General features: G+C 47.9%; 1 protein-coding gene across 2 annotated transcripts; it reads right to left on the reverse strand.

The window, feature by feature from the left end:
* Positions 1 to 264: 264 nt before the first annotated feature.
* Positions 265 to 13,821, reverse strand: RPP40 (ribonuclease P/MRP subunit p40). 2 transcript variants are annotated; one of them, XM_070360817.1, is made up of 8 exons: positions 12,734 to 13,189; positions 11,646 to 11,790; positions 10,360 to 10,428; positions 9,596 to 9,691; positions 8,583 to 8,708; positions 6,136 to 6,334; positions 5,873 to 6,007; positions 265 to 4,770 (listed from the first exon to the last, which is right to left on the reverse strand). In XM_070360817.1, exons 2-8 carry the CDS (start codon positions 11,731 to 11,733, stop codon positions 4,572 to 4,574), a joined length of 912 nt encoding a protein of 303 aa, XP_070216918.1. In that variant the 5' UTR covers positions 11,734 to 11,790; positions 12,734 to 13,189; the 3' UTR covers positions 265 to 4,571. The 2 variants fall into 2 exon arrangements, with proteins under 2 accessions (XP_070216918.1, XP_005891219.1); XM_005891157.2 differs by lacking the exon at positions 12,734 to 13,189 and adding an exon at positions 13,623 to 13,821 and having other exon boundaries at positions 266 to 4,770.
* Positions 13,822 to 14,037: the final 216 nt, after the last annotated feature.

A 14,037-nucleotide genomic window follows, 5' to 3' on the forward strand; every position in this document is an offset into this window, starting at 1 on the left:
AAAGACCCTGATGCTGGGAATGACTGAAGGCCGGAGAAGGGGACGACAGAGGATGAGATGGTTGCATGGCATCACTGACTCAATGGACATGAATTTGAGTAAACTCCGGGCGTTGGTGATGGACAGGGAGGCCTGGCCTGCTGCACTCCATGGGGTCACAGAGTCAGACACAACTGAGTGACTGAACTGAACTGAAGTCATGTCCAACTCTTTGCAACCCCTACTATATAATTATTATATACTGTTTATTATAATTATATATTGTTTATTATGTATTATATTCATGATGTATAATAGACAAATATTTGTATTATATAATAAACATTATACATGACTATGTATTCACATATTTTACATTTTTATATATATATATATCCTTCCAATTGTCTCTGGAGAATCCAGGAGTTTGGTGGTAAAAATGACTCATGGGTTTACAGGCAACACAACAGGAGGGAAGAAACTTCAACCTCGGGCAACAGAAAAACAAGACAAACATTTCTTCAATTATAAGAGATGAAAATAAACATCTCTGATCTCTGGTCACTTCTTCGGAAATGGGTGGGTCACTCTCGGCTTCCTGCTAAATAATTTAGCTTGATTTATGAAGATCCAGATAGCAGTAACTTAGCACCCAAAGAAACCTTTCCTCTCATCTGGATTCTCAAGAATACGCTTGCAGTGGTCTTTCTGATCCCCAAGTCCTGGTAAATTACACTGAAAGAATTTGAGCACAATCTTAGCTCAGATAGGGACCTCTATAGCTTGGCTTTTTTGGCTGGTTGCCGTATTACCGACGCCCACGCTTCAAACTTAAGAAGACGGATTGGTAATTTGCTTGTTTCTTTCTTTCCAGAAACCTCCTGACATTTGTTTCTTAAAGATCTATAAGTCTGTTTTCCTACTGACATAAATTCCTCCACTCAAGCCTTTTAAAATCCCTTTTATACCAAATATTTAACTTTACATGGGAAATAGTTGAAAATGGTATTAACCAGCAGATACAGTTTGGAAAACCTAGTCAACCACAGATTATTCCAAAGAATTAACAGCAATAAATCTTATTTCCAGTGTTAACTACACGTGTGTGTGCTCAGTCATGTCTGACTCTTTGTGACCCCATGGACCACAGTCCACGCGGCTCCTGTGACCATAGGGTTTCCCAGGCAAGACACTGGAGTGGGTTGCCATTTCCAACTCCAGGGGATCTCCTGAGTCTCCTACGTTGGCACCATCTGGGAAGCCCCCAACAACTAGCACCTCCTAAATTAAGTTCCTTATTACAAGACTTCCTTTCTGACAGCAGGCATCCCTATAGATCACAATGGGACTCACTGAAAAACACCACCTCCTGACTTCCTGCTTGGACTGGTGGTGAAGATCACGTTGAAGGAAGAAGACTGGGGCAGCTAGAGGCTTTGGGGTGCTGGACGGTCAAGTTCTGAAACAGCCCTGGAGGCTACTCTAGGTCCTTTGCAATTCTACAAAAATTTTAGAATCAGCTTGTCCATTTACATACAGACACAGGGTAGCCTGCTGGGGTTGTACTCAATCTATGGTGAATCTGTATTTTGGAATGACAGCTTAACAATATTGAGTCTTCTGACCATGAACAAGGTAGAATACAGCACTGTTTACTTAGGTCTTTAATAGTTCTATGTCTAAGGCTTCCCTGGTGACTCAGAGGTGAAGAATCTGCCTGCTAGCGAAGGAGACATGGGTTCAATCCCTGGGTGGGGAAGATCCTCTGGAGATGGAAATGGCAACCCACTCCAGTATTCTTGCCTGGGGAATTCCATGGACAGAGGAGCCTGGTGGGCTACAGTCCATGAGGTTGCAACAACTGGTCTTTCACATTTTTGTCACTTATTCCAAACTACCTTTTTTTATGCTATTATAAAGGTTTTCATTTCACTTCCCAACTGTTCGTTGCTAACATATAGAAATATAATTGATTTTTGCTTATTACTTTACATCCTGCAGCCTTGATACACTTATTAGTTCTAATACCTTATAAATTTCATTGAATTTTCTACATAGATGATAATGTCATCTGTGAAAAAGAAAACAATTTTTTTTCATTCCAATTTAGATGTTCTTAATTCTGTTTCTTGTCTGGTTGCAGTCTAGAAACTCCAATACAATGATTAACAGAGACATCCCCGATTTCTCCCTGATACTGGGGGACAGAATTCAGTCCTTCACAATTAAGTTCGATGTGAGCTGTAGGGTTTCTGCAGGTGCCTTTTAATCAGATTGGGCAAAGTCCCTTTATTCCTAGTTTGCAGGATTTTTTACCAGAAGCAGATAGTGTGAGTGAAAGTGAAAAGTGTTAGTCACTCAGATGTGTCCAACTCTTTGCAACAGTGGATTTTGTCAAATACTGTTCTAGTACTGATTGACTGCAACGGTTATGTGAGTCTTTAACGAGCCCTGCATTCCTGGGATACACCCTATGACCACGACATATTACACTTTTTGTCATCTCATAGGTTTTAATTCACTAAACTTTTGCTTCAAGTTTTTGCACCCATGTTCATAAAGAACATTTGTTCGGTAGCTTTTTGTCTAGCCAGGATACCTAGGTTAAGTTTGAAACCAGGGTAACGCTGACCCCATAGAATGAGTGGTGGAATTTGTGTAGAAATGGTATTATTTCTTCAAACATTTGCTAAAACTCACCACTGAAGTCACAGGGGTTTTAGAAAGGTTTTACGTATTTCTTCTTGGGGAGCTCTGGTAATGTGTCCTTCAAGGAATTGATCAGTTTCACCTATGTTCTTAAATTAGGTCAAAGGTGCTCCAAACACTCCCTATTAATTGTCTATGGGGTCTTCAGTGATGCTGCCCCTCCCACTCCTCACACTGGCACCTCGTCTCTTCCCCTCACTGATCTGGCTGGAGATTTATCAATTCTACTGATTTTCCCAGAGAACAAGCTTTTGGATTAATCTTTCTCTTTCATTTCACTGGTTGCCAGTTTAACCTTTATTATTATTTATTATTTTATTTATCCTTTATTATTCCTTTTATTTATTTATATTCCTTTATTATTCCTATTATTATTTTATTTATCCTCTATTATTCCTTTTATTATTTTATTTATCCTCTATTATTCCTTTTATTTATTATTTTATTTATCCGTTATTATTCCTTTCCTTCTGCTTACTTTGCACTTACTCGTTTCACTGCTTCTTAAAGTGGGAACCGACGTCACTGATAGAAAACCTCTTTTTCTTTCTAATACAGACATTTAAAGCTACAAGTTACCCTCTAACTACTGCTTTAGCAAGAACCCACAAATTCTAGTTTTTTTTAAAATTCATTTCAAATTACATTCTAATTTCTCTTTAGATTTGTTCTTTGACTTGTGAGTTATTTCACTGACAAATATTTGGGGATATTGAAGGATCTTTATTTATTGATTTCTAATTTAATTTCATGTGGCCAAATTATTTAGCTTTTGAAAATTCTTAATTATTTTGCAGCTCATGGATACATTTTTAAAAACGGCTCTTGACAGGTATTCTGGAAATTTAAGTAGTTGTCAATGGGTCCTTATGAAGTCGCATTGCTGGGGAAGAAAGTTCTTTCAACTTCTTCCTTTCTTTTTTTAAATTTTTTGGCTGCTCTGTGTGGCATGTGGGACCTGAGTTCCCAGATCAGGGATCAAACCTGAACGCCCTGCATTGGAAGCGCAGCATCCTAATCATTTGGACTGCCAGAGAAATCCCATTTTAAACAAAAACTGTAGTTCAGTTATGATGTCACTTTCGTTTCAGGTATAAAGCACAGGGATTCAGTTTTACATGTGTGTGTGTGTGTACACACATATATACATACATACGGCTCAGAAGGTAAAGAATCTGCCTGGAACGGCTACCTACTCCAGTGCTCTGGCCTGGAGAATTCCATGGACAGAGGAGACTGGTGGGCTACAGTCCATGGGGTCACACGGATTCGGACATGACTGAGCAACTAACACTTTGACTTTCTTCATAAATATACATGTATGTTCTTTTCCAGATTCTCTTCCCTTGTAAGTTACTGCAACTCGCTCTTTAACCATTACAGCATCTAAACACCCCTCCTGACCCAGAAGCAGGAACCAGATGGCCTGAGGCCCAGTCCTGACCCACAAGCAGGGTGACTTCAGCGGCTTATGCTCCCTCAAAGGACTGATGTGAGACTCAGGCGAAGTAACACATGAACAGCACTCAATGCAGGAACTGGCTCTGCAGAGTGTGATGTAAGGACTGCCTGTTATTATTATGTGAGAAAGCTAGTCACAGCGCACATTTTACCCAACGGTCCCAGAACCCCGGGTCCCTGGCCATCCTGGCCAAAGGCACCAGGCAGTCACCCACCCTCTGGGCTCACACGGACGAGGAGACACCAGCTGCGAGCTTCCGCTGGACAGTAGGCCCGGCCGTGCGCAGAGGAGGGGCCCGAGTCCAGAGCAGATGCTGGCAGGCGATGACCTGAGAAACCTCATCCAAGGCTGAGCGAACAGTCCTCACGCTGCCACGAACGATGACAAACATCGACAAGCGTGGTTGTAAATTCTGCGCTTGTTACGGGGGACAGTCGTCGTCCGCCCCCACGGCCATCTGAAGCCAGTAGTCCCGATTATTAAAGATCACGAAGTTGTATAAGTGTTCTCCTCCTTTCTGAAAACCGTGTTCACTTTCTCTCCAGGAAACAGGGCTGTCTGCAAAGCCTTGAACGGACAGCGTCACCCACGGGGCCAACTTTGGTTCATCAAAGTAGCGACTGAAAAAGACAGACACTTCTTAACAAACAGGGAGACTTAGGGATGGTCACATTTATCTTCATTTTTACTTATGCAGGATCAATGGTATTTCAGATGCTCCTATGAAGCTTCCACCTAAGCTTTTATTCATAAGAATCAGAAGACAGAAATTCACCTCCTGGTGCTATGCTGTGAATTCAGTAAAGGTTCATCACTATGCAGCGCACAGGACAAACTCCAGCGGCTCCTACCTTCACTGTGGGAGAGCATATATGATTCAAAGAACAAAAAAACGTCTCCGCAAACTGCGTTAAGAACCCTTTCCCCCCTTTAAGAGTCCTGCTGTCGGGGGTTCTGTGGACTGAGACACTGCAGAACACCGGGTTTCTCTTTTAAAGTTTTTGAAACTTCAACCTTCTTACTGAGGAAAATCAAAGCACAAAGCAAAAACGTGAAAAAGGGATGCTGGATTTAAAAAGGAAAAGCCTCAACAGCTACATCTTTGACATTTTCCAAGTGACGACTCCGAAGGCACCAGGCTCGCTCTCCAGTCTTCTCAGTAGGGACTGGGGCCTGACGCCGTTTACGTGGCGCCGTTTACGTGACGCCTCCCGGAATGGAAACTCCGTGCTGCTTTTCACCACGCAGCCCGGGGCGTGTCACTGGCGCCCAGGGACTCACGGATGTTAGGGCTAGGCTGTGGATTCAGAGGTGGTCAACTCCTTTTCCCACCCATTTCAAAACGTGAAGCATTTTGCAGAACTCCAACGCGTAAACCAGACCAGCACGTGATCCGTGGAGCTCCGCTGTTTTCTTACGAGATCCTGTACCTGACTGCGCTGAAACGGTCTGGGCGAGGCAGGGCAAGAAGAGCAAGCAGTCTGTTCTCAAGAAGCACAGTTCAGCTCTTCTCCTTCCGAAAGGACAAGGATGTGGCAACATCACCAGGGATAACTAATTACATCACGCAAGGTGATGATGTTACTGCACGGGAACCCAAGCAAGAGGGGAAAAAGGACATGTGTGCCGGAGGACTGTGGGACCTGCATCACGAGCGCCACCCCCAGAACATCACGGAGGTGCAGACGCCAGGACAGAACGAGCAGCAAAAGGCGTTCTCACCACAGCTGCTCCAACAGGACACATATCCGCTCCGGGAGGAGGAAACCAGTGACTGAGCACAGGGACGCCTGGGCCACCACCGAGCTCGGCTGTGGACAGCAGCAGGTTGATACGAAATTATAAGGCTCATTATTTCTGCAAGCAAAAGAAAAAAAAGAAGTCGCCTTTATATCCATCACTGCATCACTTTCAGAGTACTAAACCCCTTAGAAATGAGAAGCCAGCCGCAGCCCGCCGGGACCTGGGAGCCCCCTCGTACGCACAGGTCTGCGTGACTGAAGACGGCGCCCAGCCAGTCGAAGAGCTCGTGGGCGCTGCAGGCCGCCTCCGGCTCGCCCCCGAGCAGGCCGCTCCGCAGCACGGGGCACCGCAGGTCCGGCGTCGTGCTCAGCGCTATTTTTGGCTGATGCTCCTGAATTCCGTAACCGGAAAAGTATGACATCATCGTGGATCCTTCTGCACCTTCAGACACACCAAATAAGGCCGCTTGAAGAGTGTGAACGCGCTCAGCGAGTCCCTGAGCCCACCCCGTTCCCGCCTGAGGGTTTCGGGAAGCAGGGAGGGTGAGGTCAGACCAGGGGGCGCTGTACAAAGCTTTACTCAAAGTAAAACCGATTAAGTTGCTTCCAGCTCCTAGAGCCAAAGTTATGTCAACATTCGTCTTCCTGGAAAATCCGAATGCTTTCAGATTCAACCCACACTGCTCTCATCATCTGCTCCACTAAGCAACTTTTGAGCTAGTAAGTAAAACCCAAAGCTTTGCTTATGCTTCAAAATTAGTGAACTCTACACACACAGAGAAAGGAGCGTATCTGCACACTCTGGAAACAGGAGACAGAAGAGGAGCCGAGTGGCAGAACCTCAGTCCAGCTTGTCTTCGACACCCAGTAAGACCCAGGGGGTCCTGAAGCATTTTCCGGTGGCCTTGGAAGACGGAAACAGTGACGCCTTGGAGCATGGGGCAGGCTGTATTAGAAAGAATACCTCCCTCCCGCTTCCCTCCCTCCAGGGCAGAGATCAGCAGGCTCACTGCCCAGGATAAAAAGTCTGCACTCCTGAGGCTCCAGGCTGCCCTTCTGAACAGCTGCCCCCTGCCTGCACCAGTGTCACGGGCCTGAGCGGCCCCCTGCAGGAACCGGGACCTGGTGAACTGGTGCAAAGGCTGACGCTCTGGACGCTGCGACTGCTGGGAGTAATTCGGTCCTCTACTTCTGACCCTGGGCGTCTCGTGTCTCCTGCCAGTGCCCAGGAGACGGCGCAGGCTAACTTCATAGCTTTCAAGTAGGGCAAAAACCTCAGGCCTTTCACAGGTCTCAACAAGCCCCTAAAATACCTAGGGGTCTTAGAACACAGAGCTCTCCAGAACCCAACACACAGGAGGCCTTCCATTGACTCCAGGCCACTGAGATGCCGGCCTCTCGGCCCTGGGGCCACACCACACGCACAGAAGCTGCACTGAGGTGCTGCAGACCCAGGGTTCACGCAGGCAGCCCTGTCAGACCAGGGACCACGACCTTCCCAGGAAGAGCAGACAGAGGGGCCTACTTCCAAACGGACCAGGGCTTTCCTCTTCTCCAAGAGAGAGAACCACACCACGTAACTACGATGCTCTGATTCCTTATAATCTTGGTTTGGGCCAAAGATAACACTTCGAAAAGGAGTGAGATGGTTGTAAACAGATCAGAATGTACGGTGAACAATGTATTGTTCCAGTCAAGTAGAAGTTACAACAAATTTAATCTGATATTTAACAACATGCCTGATTATGACCCTGAAATGTCTAAGAAGCAGTTTGTATACATCACTAGAATTGTTACTTTAAAGCATTCCGGCCAAGGCTGCTGGAGCTGAGCTGGAGGGAGGAAGGAGAGAAACGGGAAAGGTCAGCTGCTATGAGACCATCCTCAAGAGCTCTGGGCGGACACGTAACCCAGGGAGATGGAGGCAGCCGGTTGCACAGCTGGACGATCCTGAACTATGCGGATGCCAGAGGGGACCGCACAGGTTCCTTAACAAAGCTTACAGGCTCCCTGCTATCCCAAAGCAGAGCGTCCCTCCCTACCAAACCTTCGTTAGTTCGAAATGGCACGAAACGAAGAGGCAATCACCTTAAGACACAGCTTGCTAACAGATGTGTGAGATACATCAAGATAAAGCACAGATGCTTACAGACCCAGGTCAAAGCTCTGACGGCGTGAGGATAAGATGCTGAGTGTGGTTCTGGGGGAGAGAGCCTGGGGGTGCCCTCTCCCTCCCGGGGTGCCCACCACCTCCACGGAAGTTCACTGCGAGACACATGCTGAGCATTACTTCCACTTCTTTTGGTAAAACTTAAGTAACGTAAGGGTTTCCCTGCTGGCTCAGAGAGTAAAGAATCTTCAGTGAGGGAGGCTTAGGTTTGATCCCTGGGTCAGGAAGATCCCCTGGAGAAGGGAATGGCTACCCACTGCAGTATTCTGGCCTGGAGAATCCTATGGAAAGAGGAGCCTGGCGGGCTATGGTCTGTGGGTGGCAAGGAAGAGGCGGGCACCTACATCCATGTGGGCATGCAGCATCCCTGACCAGTAGGCTGAATCACCACGCCATCCTCACTACGCCCCTGCATCCCTGACCAGTAGGCTGATCACCACGCCCTCCTCACTACGCCCCTGCAGCTAACAATTAGATTTCAACACCGCTGTATCGTTATTACACAATTTATTTTTCATACCTGTTTGATGCCATGCCAAAAGAAAATCAAACTTCAACGGCTTCTTTTCTTTGAAGGCCCAAGACACTCTTTTATACTTCTTGGAGTCCAGGTTAGAGGATAAATCCATCAGATCAATGGAAACAACTTTAAAAAATGGAGAGGAATAAATAGTTCATGCATACACACACAGCTTGCACTATGCAATACATGCTGGATTGAAAACATCAGGAGTTTTGGAAAATTCATGGATGAAAAAAGTCACTTTGTTCTCCTTGCCCTCCCTTTGGTTTACCAAATCAAAACTCTGCTTTTGATGGGCATTTCAGGAATTGAGCTAAGCACAACAGGTGTTTAAAATTCACACTTTTCCCAGTCAAAGACCAAGGGCAGAGTTCAACTCGAATCAAGCCGTGCAGGCGGCAGTCGTGACCACCGACGTTCAAGCAGACGGTCAGCAGAGCTCCATCTCCTCAGTCATGGGTGATTTCTACTAGGAATCATAACACTTGGGAAAATTAAAGGAAATTCTTTACTAAGACCAAGTTGGAGCAGATAAAAACCTGTAGATGTAGATGGGTAAGCAACAAGGTCTACTGTAGAGCACAGGGAGCTACAGTCCATATCCTGTGATAAACCATCACGGAAAAGAAGACGAAAACCAGCGCGTATTCATGCATAACCGCGTCACTCTGCCGCACAGCAGCAACTACACACACCGCGCATCCACCACGCTTCAACGCAAAACTTAAAAAACGAAGACCAAGTTGGGTTCATTACTTCGAACCCGTGACCCGAAACATAGGTTTCTAACAGACCAGGTCCACATCTACGACCTTTATGAGATGCAGTCGCGAAAGTCACCTGGCTGCACAGCAGGATCTCATCCTCCCTGATGAGGAATTTTAAAGACGAGACTAAGCCACACTGCTTCTACACAAGGAGAACAGAAGCAGTTCAAACATGTAAATTCGGACTGCTACAGAAGACCACTGCCTTTTGTTAGAAATTGATGGAGAGAGCACCATACTTACTGAATCTCATGGTTTTCCTGCCAGAATACTGAGAAGGACGACCCTGAAGTCCAGTTTCTTCATAAGTGTCTTTATCCAGGGATAAAATTAATTTCCCTATAAATCAAATAATAATTCCCAGAAAGAGACATTAAACATATACTGTGTTCTCATGTTTTTGGTGTTAAAAAATAAAATAAAAATATAACATGTTCTCTAAGATAAAGCAAGGCAAATTGAGCAGTTAAACACCAGTGCACATAAAGATCTTTTTATAATACAAGTACATTATTTATCTATATATATCTTACTTATAAACAAGAGTATTATTTATAATTACATGTACAAAGACATTCTTTATTATAGTGAAACTAGAAATTAATCTTTTTATTAAAGGAAGAATAAACAAATTATGGTACACTTCTTTGGGATTTTTTCAAGACATTAAAAATAGCAAATTAAAACTGTATGCACTGATATGGAAAGATGTCTAGGATACAGACCTTGGGGAAAAAAAGAAAATTGAGAGACAATAGAGTGTGACATAATCCACGTTTTTTTAAAGAAAAGGAACAACCTGTATGTGTGATTTTAAATTCACAGAATGTGTCTAGAAGAATAAATACCGACCCGCTAGTAAGAGTACCTGCTAAGAATGGGAATGAGTTTGAGGGGAGCTGGATGAAGGTATGGACCGTCACTTTACTCACACCTGTATGATTTTGACTTTTTCTTTTTTACAGTATGCATTTCCTGAAGAATGAAGGAAAAATGAGTGTGCTTACCATTTGGCAGCAGGGCAACAGTATTATCCTCATCAATATTTGTGTTGTATGTCAGCGCATAGCACGAACCTGAAAGACAGCCCAGAGGAGAAATTAAGAAAAAAAATCCACAAAAAGTTAGTGGATTAGTTTAACATGATAACTAATCTTCCGGGTTACGGGTCCCGCTCACTCAGTAACCCTAAACCAGCCAAAGTGAAGGTGGAGGACACGCGAGGCCAGGCCCAGCTCGTCCACGTCCCCACCCAGGGCCTGCCTGTGCAAGCCGGCTAGCACGGCAGAGCAAGTGCGTGCAGCTGTGCAGACGCTGCACAGAGGCCGAGTGCAAGGGCAGGCGGCGCGCACACCAGCAGGCCGAGTTCCAGGTGGGACTCCAACCTGCCAAGAGCTTGTGTGACATCAACAGAGCCGCTCGGGCTCCCTGAGCCTCGATTCCTCACCTGTAAAATGGGGGCTGCAGGCCCATCTCACAGTGTCGCTGCTGGGCGACGTCGAGTCACCCAGGTAAAAGCGCCTGCCGTGCCCGGGCCCGCAGCGTTAGCAATTAGAGCATCAGACTTTCTTTATTTTTTTTGGCTACACCATGCATTTTGTGTCATCCTAGTTCCCTGACCAAGGATTGAACCCAGGCCCTGGGCAGTGAAAGCCTGGAGTCCTCACCACCAGACCACCGGGGAATTCCTCAGCATCCAGTTTCAAAACCGACAAAAGGAATCAGGTCGGTAAGACCGACGACAAGAGGCCAGTGGCTCCTGTGCAGTGATGCCTGCAGTGAGGGCGGATCCTTAAAGACGCTGGAATGGTTTCAAACGAGTGGCTCCGGGGAAGTAACTGGAACAAGCCAGTCAACCCAGCAGACACAGATGGGACTGAGGGCCGCAGGGTCCAAGAGGAGCAGGCTGGGCCCCCGTCAGCACCTGGCCGTGTAGACGGCAGCGTGGCTGCATCAGGAGACCAACATGCTGAGACGGCTGTTGCGGGCACTGCGTGGAGCACAGCGGTCCTTGCAGCCGCGCCCGACGGCAGCGCATCTGAGCACAGGGCCGGAAAGCTCTTCCTCTCCGCGAGCCTTGTGTGACAACACCCCCGTGGGACCAGAAACCAAGCCTGAGGATGCACAGAGCAGGCTGAGCTCCTGAGGGGCGGAGGGCGGGCCGCACACGCCTGACCTCGCAGACGAGCTCCATCAGTCTGATTCAAACACGGCAGGAGCCCTGGAATTGCGATGTGGCCTCCCTGCCTTCCGCATCCCAGCATGTTCACAGACACTGCGTAGTTTTTCTTACCTTTCTTGACAAAAGTATTGATGAATTCGTGTGTGATTAACTCATAAAGAGGTAAACCCTTCACAAAGTAATAGGGTCCGAATCCCATGACCAGATCTTTCAGTTCTTTTGAGAGTATCCCACATTCAGGAATCAGAAACGAAACCTATTGGAATATACAATATAAAAAACTTACTTTTTTTTATTTACAATAGAAGCATGGTTGACTTACAGTATTATACTAGTTTCATGTGTATAGCATGCGATTCAGTATTTTTGCAGATTATACTCCATAATAGCTTTAAACAAGTTTTATTTTCATGCAGATCAACACCCAGGATTTAGTGATGATACAACATAATTAAGGCTACTAACCATGCCTCCACAACTTTCAACAAAACTCTGAAATTAATTTACTAATCTCAGGAAAAGAGAAATCTAACAATTCGTTTTCCATTTCTGAATTCAAGTGCACAGTATAGGAAAATTGAATGAAAAAATAATTTTAATGGGAAACTCTTGCTTGCGTTTTATCTTTTGAAAATAAGCAATATATTTGATGTCCTGTTCCTGTCACTACATTAATTAATTTTTAGGGAAATAGAATTTTAGGGTAAAGAATCTGCCTGCCAATGCAAGAGACGTGGGTTTGATCCTTGGGTCAGGAAGATCCCCTGGAAAAGGAAATGGCAACCCACTCCAGTATTCTTGCCTGGGAAATCCCATGGACAGAGGAGCCTGGCCGGTTACAGTCTGTGGGGCCACAAAAGTCAGACATGACTTAGGGACTCAACAAGTACAAGTGAATATCCCCAAATCTGTGTATCCTGGTACCAGGCTGGAATCAGAGGAACTGTCCCTTAGGGCGTAAGGAATTTAGGGACACTGGTTAGTAAGAGGCTGCATGGAAGCAGAAGTCAGCTGGGTGTTCCCACTATCCCGACAGAAAAGCTCTGCACGTGGGCTGGAGGACACGGCGCACCTCCCAGACGGCTGTCTGTGAAGAGCTCCCCATCTAGAGCAGAGACGTTCAACCCGACAGGTTTCAAGCGGTGCCCGGCTGCTCCACACCTTGAAAAAGGCCACTCTCCCAAAGCGGGGACACTAACCGGGGTCGCCACTTGTGTCTGAGACACTGGCCAGTGAGGCCTGAGTTGGGATTAGGCTGATCAGCTTAAAAGTGTGAGGCTTCACGCGCTTCCATTTCAAGGTCTAGTCTGGAGCCCTCCCCACTTGCACGGGTCGGTGAAGCCTTCCCAGCAGACACTGCCCGGGAGTCAGGGGGTGTCTCCTCCTCTCAGCAGGTCCAGTCAGTAACCCCACTGACGCCTCAGCCGCGAAAAGGGCCCCGGGGCGGGCGACACTTCCAGAGAACACCAGCAAACATCGCTGCGGGCAAGGCCGCCGAGGCGAATTTCTGCCAAAAGCTGCCCAAATGCCTCCCTGGCGCTCTGGATGGACAAGGCGGAGAGCAGCGGGCAGAAGAAAAAGCTTTTCAGGGATCAAACTAGCCCCCGCAAGCCGTTTAGAGGAGCAAGCAGCTCCCGTACGTGTCTGGGCTCGCCGCTCCGGAGACACGCGCGGGCGCAAGAAGCCAGCGGCTGGGAAGGAGAGAGGCCGCCCCGCCCCGGCCCGTCCTGGCCCCGCCCCCGTCTCCCGGCCCCGCCCCGCCTCCCGGCCCCGTCCCCGGGACGCAGCACGCCTGGGGCGGGGCCAGGCCACAGTAAGAGACTAGAGGCCCCGTGAACCCTGCCCCGCCCTCGACGGCGGAGCACCGCCCCGCACCGGTGCACCCTGAGACTTGTGGTCCTGAAGCGAGCTAACACACGAGCCTGGAACCACGGAGAGACTACAGCTCCCAGCATGCCGAGCGAGGGCCCCGCCCCGCCCCTCCGCGCGACGAGGGCGGGCTCCCGGAGCAGAGCCCGGTTCTCCCCCAGCCTCCCGCCCCCGCGGGAGGGAGGGTGCGCGATTCGCGGACTCAGGGCCAGGACTCACCCTGTAATTGTAATAGTGCGTCTCCACGAGATGCCGGTGGCGCGACTTGTCATGGCCGAAGTTGGACTTCTCGCAGACCAGCAGGTGCCGGGGCACCTCTCGCAGCCGGCGCAACGTGGCCATGCTCTGCCCGCGCAGACCCTCCAGGCTCGGCTCGCCCCGCCCCTTCCCTCGCCCCGCGGACGTGCGCAGTGCCGGCAGGGCGCACGTGCGGAGGCTGCCCGGATAGGGGCGGGGCTAGCGCTGGGGGCGGGGCTAGGCCTCCGGAACCTCAGCCGAAGCTCTCTGACGGATACAGGAAAGGTGCACTGCCCGGAATGAATTCCCTGGCCAGACTCCCTCCTCTGGGCCCCAGGTTGCCCCTTCCCAAACTGTCAAGGAGGTTTGTGTCTAATACCTTCAATAGGACTCCTTA

The sequence above is a fragment of the Bos mutus genome, chromosome 23 (assembly GCF_027580195.1).
Source record: "Bos mutus isolate GX-2022 chromosome 23, NWIPB_WYAK_1.1, whole genome shotgun sequence".
Lineage (NCBI taxonomy): Eukaryota > Metazoa > Chordata > Mammalia > Artiodactyla > Bovidae > Bos > Bos mutus.